Source organism: Colobus angolensis, unplaced genomic scaffold, assembly GCF_000951035.1.
Source record: "Colobus angolensis palliatus isolate OR3802 unplaced genomic scaffold, Cang.pa_1.0 Scaffold8, whole genome shotgun sequence".
In the NCBI taxonomy this organism is placed as follows: Eukaryota; Metazoa; Chordata; class Mammalia; order Primates; family Cercopithecidae; genus Colobus; species Colobus angolensis.
In genome coordinates this window covers 7,427,533-7,434,333 of record NW_012121820.1, presented here as the reverse complement: position 1 = coordinate 7,434,333, position 6,801 = coordinate 7,427,533, and the positions used below count along the sequence as shown (strand labels likewise).

Here is a 6,801-nt window from a genome sequence, read left to right as displayed (position 1 = left end):
CCCTTGAGCTCGCCGAAGTCGTAGAGGCTCCGCAGCGCCGACATGTCGTAGGCTTCGGTGTCCTGCTCGCCGCCGCCTTCGTCGTTGTATTTGATGACGTTGTCCCGCATGTCCTCATCCTCGTCCGAGCTCAGGTGGCTCTTGTGGTGGCGCCTGAGGGTGAGGATCAGCAGCACCAGCACTGCCAGGGGGACAGAGGGGGCGACTGAGGGCCAAGCCCCGCCCACGGCATTAGGAGGACCCTCTACCCCATCTCCTCCCGCTTCCCGCCAGCAGAGTGGGCCCAGTCTCAACGTTCCTACAGATTTCCTGGATTTCTGTTCAAAAAGCCATTCTTACAATCAAAACCGAACTGAGTGTCCGGAGAGGTAGTGAGCTACCCATCTCGGGAGGTATGCAAATCGAGGCTAGATTACTCTGGGGTGGAGGTGGCCAATGGGAGAACAGTGTTAAAGGTTTTCCCGGGTGTTGAGGCCTGAGGTCTCCCTTCTCAGCTCTATGAAGAGATATACTCTCTGAGGACTCTAGGTGCTGGGGGTGTGTAGCAGGCAGCTGAGAAACAGATGGAACTGGGGGAGTGGAAGATGTCCTTCACCCTGACCTCTCTTTCACCCTCACCCTCCTCTGCCACACCAGAAGTCTTGAGCTCCTACTCAACCCTTTGGTTCTCAGGTCAAGGCCTGCAGGAACCCTTCCCTGAGAGTTGCAGGCCAGGTTCCGTGCCTTCCCCTCCAAGATTCCCTAGGACGGGGCTCCTTCCTCTATCATACTGGTTCTCAAAGTGCAGCCCCTGGGCAACAGCAGCATCCCCCTGGGAGCTTGTTAGAAATGCAGACCCCTGGATCCTGGCACAGATCTTGTGGCAGTGGAGGGGGATCTGTGTTTTAACAAGACCTGCAGACATGAAGAGGCAGCTCAAGTTTGAAAGCCACAGCTCTGTCATAGACCAGACCCTGCTGTGTTACCATGTCTGTCTCCTCCCCAAAACACACACCCTAAGCTACCCTTGAGGACCTGGGAAATGTTCCTCTATCTTGGTGGCTGGCATGCAGTGAGCGCCTGAAGCATGCCTGTTGAATGAATGAATGACTGAAGGAAGAGTTGGATGGAGACATGGGTAAGTGAGTGAATGCTTGTCCCCTCTTGGCTTTCTTCACTTGATTTCCAAGACTCCACATTCTCCTCCTCCTCCTCCCACTTCACTGATCACTCATTCTCAATCTTCTAAGCAGGCTTCTCCTCGCCTCTCTTAACGCAGATGTCCTAGGATTCAGACCTCAGGTCTGTATCCATGCTTCCTCTCTTGGAGCTCTCCTTTGGTCTCAACGGCTTTAAAAGTTCCATTTAGAAACTGACAATCCCCATATCTCAGCCTCCAGCCTGAACCTCTCCCCTGAAATCTAGATTGTACATTCAATTTCCTACTCAACATGTCCTCTTGTTGACCAAGCGATTCTCAAACTTAACAGGTCCAAAGATGAAATACTAATCTTTCCCCCTTCCCCACCCCGAGTCTCCCCCACCTCAGTGTTAGCATCCCTGACTTTTCAGTTACTCAGGGCTTTTAAGTCTCTTTTGCTGACTGCTAAATCTCAGTGTCTGGCACGTGGGAGGGACTCACTGGATGGATGTATAGGTAAATGATGATGGGTGGATGGACAGACAGATGGACAGACATGTACCAGGTACTATGCTGGGCACTGGACTCTTCTTGCTCCTCCAAACAGCTCCAGTGGCCAGAGCTGGCTGTGAGGGCTATGGGGCAGGGCACCTGCTCACCACCTAACAAGGTGGCCTGTGACAGGGAAGAGCATGAGAGCTGGGGACAGGCCCGGAGGGAGGGCACAGGGAAGGAAAGTGTCAGGAGAGAAGTGGGAAAGACGGATGGATGGCTTTTGGAGCCGAGGCTGGGAGCTATGGAGGGGGATGCCCACGGGAGCAGATGGTGAGGTTTGCGGGCGGCGGGCGACAGATGTGCCAGGCCTGATCAGCGATTCCGCCCGTCACCTTTAGAGCACTGATGTGCACTGTCTTCGTTTGTGGGCAATTAGGCAGAAATTTGTTTGCACTGCCTCGGAAAATGAAACTGCTGTAAAGTGCACCCTCTGGAAAAAGGGTTTCTGAGCCATGGGCTGGGGTGGGTGGAGAAGGGGGGCCTCTCAACTAGAAGAAGCCTGCCGAGGGCCTCTGCTGGGACCTGAGGAGGTACAGCCTGGCCTTGGGCAGGTCCTCAGAGGGTGGACAGAGGCCATGCCAGCGCTCGGCAGCGAAGGCAGGGGGAGGCAGCTGACATCTCTCAGGGAGCACAGCAAGGCTAGAATCTGCACTTGGACCTCCCTTGAGCTCCTCTAGCTTTGGCCTCAGTGCCCTTCTGTACTTGGGTGGCTACAGCTGTGACAGGTGGCATATGGCCACTCAAATCCAGGTTAGCTTCTGTAACTTGACCTCTTCATTGGGGACACTTTGGGGTTCAAATGGCTGCTAGTGGGCTGGAACCAGTGTAGACTTTGCCCCCCTCCCCACCACCAATGACTTGAGATTTTGCTCTCAGTTGAGATTCATGGCAGGTGGTGTAGTTAGAGGAGTAGAGGACACAGGGTGAGAAGACGTAATATCAAATCCGAAGACTATCCGGTACCCTTACGCCAGCCACCTAACCTCTCTGACCCTCGGCGCTTTCATCTGAAAAATGGGATAATATATGCCTGGCCATGTGGTTGTGAGGTTCACAAGAGCCCTTCTTACTAAAAGTCCTACATAGAGACTAAAAAAGGACCATTCACATAAGAGAATTTAAAAAAAATATGCTAGGGTGAGGTTTAGGCTGTGTAGGGGGTGGGCCACAGTGAGCTCATCCCTGGAGTTGGTGGCGGGGCTGCTCTGCACTTAGAAGACTCCTCATGGGGGCTGCATGTTAGAGCTTGGAGATCGTTTGGCCAGCCCATCCTCATGCAGACAGGGAAGCTGAGGCCCCATGGGGGCTGCTTAGGAAGGAAACCCAGGACCCCAGGATGGGGGTCAATCAGGCAGGGCTGGGGGGCTCTCGATGGACTCACCAACCAGTATGAGAACGCAGACCAAGAGGGCAATGAGGGCGCCGGGGCTGAGGGAGGCCGCCATGACAAAGGCCGTGGTGTTGCAGGACTGGATGGTGCCGGAGCTGTCGCAGCCACAGATGCGGATGGTGAGTGTGCCCGTGCTGCTCAGTGTGGGTGGCCCGCTGTCCACTACCAGGATGGGCAGGAAGAACACGTCCTGCTCCTGCCGATTGAAGCCCACGTGCTGCGTGTGCACCGCAGCAGTGTTGTCTGTTCCAGAAGAAGGGGGTGCGGGGTGACTTGGAGCCGGGGGTCAGCATCCTTGTCCTAGCCACCTCCTGATTGCACTGTGAGATTTGCCTCCCTATGCCCCAAACTACAGCCTCCCAGTGGACTCATGGGTCTCTTCTCTGATCTCCCAAAATTCTGTTACAAGATGCCTCCAAATTCTGCCCCATGCTGCCCAAAGATTCTGTCCCCCAAAGTCTGCCCTCAGCTGCCCAAAGATCCTGTCCCCATGTAGCCCACAATTCTGTCCTCAACCATCCCAAGATTCTGTTTTCAGCTATCCTAAGATTTTGTCCTCAGCTTGCCAAGGTCCTCAGCTATTCTAAGATTCTGTCCCCAGCTAGGCCAAGGTCCTCTCCCAGCTATGTCTTTTTTTTTTCCATTTGTCTCAACAGTTTGTTTTTGCTCTAGATTCCACCCCAGTTTCCCAGTGTATTCTGACCCTAGGAGTCCTATAGGGTCCTTGAGTTGTGGTTTGTTGGGCCCTGACAAGTCCTGGGTCATCAGAAGGGACTAGGTCATCAGAAGGCAGAAGGCCAGCCAGCATCTGCCTTTGGCTGTGGGATCTTTCTGTCTTTCACACCCCAAGGCTAGTTGAGAGTCCTGGAGCCTGACAAGGAGTCTCTGCCTAAGAGGCTGAGCCTAGAGGGCTGGGGGCGTGGTGAGGGGCCTGATGAGGGGCCCTGGAGCGTCGAGGTCTTCTTCTTCACATCTTTCTTTTTCACACAGGCAGCCAGAGAGGACGGTGAACAAACACAAATGGAACTCATGGCACTGGTTCAGCCTGTCACTGGGGAAGCCAGGCGGGACGCAGGGGGATGGTGGCTGGCCTTGGATCACAGGCTGAGGTGACAGGTGGCACCCCCTTTTCTGCCCTTCCTGCCTTCTTCACACCTGTTCTGTAGGAGTCAGGCCACCTGACCCTCTGTCATTTTGATGGCCCCTCTCAGTTCTGCACACGCAGGGGGACAAAGTGCCCAGAGCTCTGAAGGCTGCTGCCCCGCCCTTCACAGCCAACTCTGCCAAAGGGGGCCCTGCCTTCCTGCTGGGGGCCTTCAGTCCTCCTTCTCCCTGCGGTCTTCAGTCTGCTCTTTCTAATCTGAGAGCCAGATCTGGGAGCTCTGTTGGCAGCTTGGCAGCCTGGGTTCCTTGCCCTGCTTCATGGCCCCAGTTAACCCAGCCCCTTCCCCAGATGCCCCCAATTCAGCACCCTAGATCTGGCCTTTCTCATCATGGATGCTATGCAGGAGAAGGAACCCTGGGAAGATCTGACTTGTGGCCTTTGGCACATCTCAGAAGTGGACTGCAGGTCCAGATGCAGCACAACTGGCCGTGAGTTGGAAGCTGCCCACGAGGTGCCGGGAACATGAGGGTTCATGCCATTAGCCTATCTGCTTTTACACATATTTGAGAATTTCCATTAAAATGTTGAAAAATAATGCAAGTCTATCATTTACTAGCTGGGGAAACCCACTGAGCTTCTCTAGGCTTCAGTTTACCCATCTGTAAACTCAGAAAGGGGATCATGCAGGTGTGAGGATTAAATGGTATAATTCACACATAACCCTTAGAATAGTTCCCAGCCCATAGAAAGGCTCAATAATGCTGGTTAATATTTTTTCAGATCCCGCCCCCATCTTCCCTGTGCTGCACCCACTGCTGGCTCCCTGTCTAGGCCGCCCTGCCTTTGCTCATAAAGTTCCCGCTATCTGGAACACCCTTTTCACCTTCTTGCCTGGGCAAATTCCTCATCCGTCATGCTCCAGCTAAATGTCACCTCCTTTCTTGTGGCCTCCTTTCTCCGCTTCCCTGGGAAGGAAGGATTTATGGCTCCCCCTCTCCCTGCTCTGACTACGCAGGTGCCATGCACAGTTCTGTTACAGCACTTGTCACGTTGTGTTAAGTTAGTGTGTGCCTGTTTCTCCACTGCATGGCCAGCCAGGGCTGGCACGGAGCCAGTCTTGAAGAGCAATCCTTGAATGAACCACAGCTTTTGGGGGAACTGGTGGTCTCCGGTCAGCCCCTCAGGTCACTGCTGCCACCCCGTCCCCGGAGCTTACATGGGGTGGTCACTGGATGGCAGCTCTGGTGGCCACCTCAGCCAAACAGAAGCAATTAAGGCAGAATCGCAGGCCCCTTGGGTTGGAAAGCCTTGTGAACTTGGCAAGGTTGAGTCAAGTTCGACAGTTCAAACTGGCTACACTCGGGCTTGAACTCTAGCTCTCCCACCAAAGGGTGCGTCAACCCCAGCTGGGAAAAATCTGCCTTCTGCAGGGGAAGAAAGGGGGCTGGAGGGCAAGATGGGAGAAAGAGGGAATGGCATCGGACCCATTTGCACTGAATGGATATTTTTCATGCATCAAGGACTGTCTGCATATTTGAAATACATAGTAATGTTTAATCCTCACAACCTATTAAGAGTTGTGGCATTATTCCCATTTTGTATATATGGAAATTGTGGCTCAGAGACGTGACTTGTCTGAATTTTTCCAGTGAAAGCACTCTTCCTTCCTTCCATTCATCCAACGAATCTTTTTTTTTTCTTTCTTGAGACAGGGTCTCACTCTGTCGCCCAGGCTGGAGTGCAGTGGTGTGACCTCAGCTCACTGTGACCTTGGCCTCCCAGGCTCAAGCAATCCTCCCACCTTAGCTTCCTGAGTACCTAGGGCTTACAGGTGTGCACCACCATGCTCAGTTAATTTTTTTTTAATTTTTAAAGTTTTTTTTGTCTGTGTGTGTGTACAGATGAGGTCTCATTATATTGTCTAGGCTGGTCTTGAACTCCTGGGCTCCTCTTGCCTCAACCTCCCAAAGTGGTGGGATCACAGGCATAAGCCACCATGCCTGGCCTCCAGCCAACAAATCTTTATTAACTACTATGTGCTAGGTACCACGCTAGTCACTGTGAGAAAACAATAGAGAGCTAAGCCAGCTTACTGCTGGTCCTGGATCAGAGCTCATATTTTCATGTGAGAAACAATGCTAATCAAACAAACCCACAATTTAGTCAACAATTATAAACCATGGTGAGTGCTGTGAAGGAAGAATATAGGAAGAGCACATGACAGAGGACCTGAGCCAGTCTAGGAGGTTGGGGAGAGCTTCTTGGAAGAAGTGATATGATTCCTGAGCCTGAACAATGAGTTTAGGGAGAGGGAACAGCGCATGCAAAGGTCCTGAGGTTGGAAGAAGCGTAACACACTCAGGGACCTGGGACACTGAGAGGACACTCAGTCCTTTGTGGAGGAATGAGGGTAATAGCTACAATGAGTCAAGACGAGGCTGGAGGAGGAGGCAGGCACTCATTGTGGAAAGCCTGGGAGGCTGTGGTAAGGAATGTGGGTCATTTTCCCTTCCTTCCTTCCTTCCTTCCTTCCTTCCTTCCTTCCTTCCTTCCTTCCTTCCTTCCTTCCTTCCTCCCTCCCTTTCCTTCTTTCTTTCTTAAAGAGTATTTCTATTGACAAGATAGCAAAGC

General features: G+C 52.8%; 1 protein-coding gene across 1 annotated transcript in view; it reads right to left on the bottom strand.

Moving 5' to 3' along the window:
- The window catches only part of CDH22 (cadherin 22, type 2), a gene marked incomplete at its 5' end in the record, with an annotated part of 77,571 nt that overhangs the window by 569 nt on the left and 70,201 nt on the right, over nucleotides 1-6,801 (bottom strand). Inside the window, 2 exons of the mRNA XM_011928875.1 lie at nucleotides 1-181; nucleotides 3,057-3,308. Of these exons, the coding sequence (XP_011784265.1) occupies nucleotides 1-181; nucleotides 3,057-3,308 (433 nt within the window). The remainder of the gene's footprint in view (nucleotides 182-3,056; nucleotides 3,309-6,801) is intronic.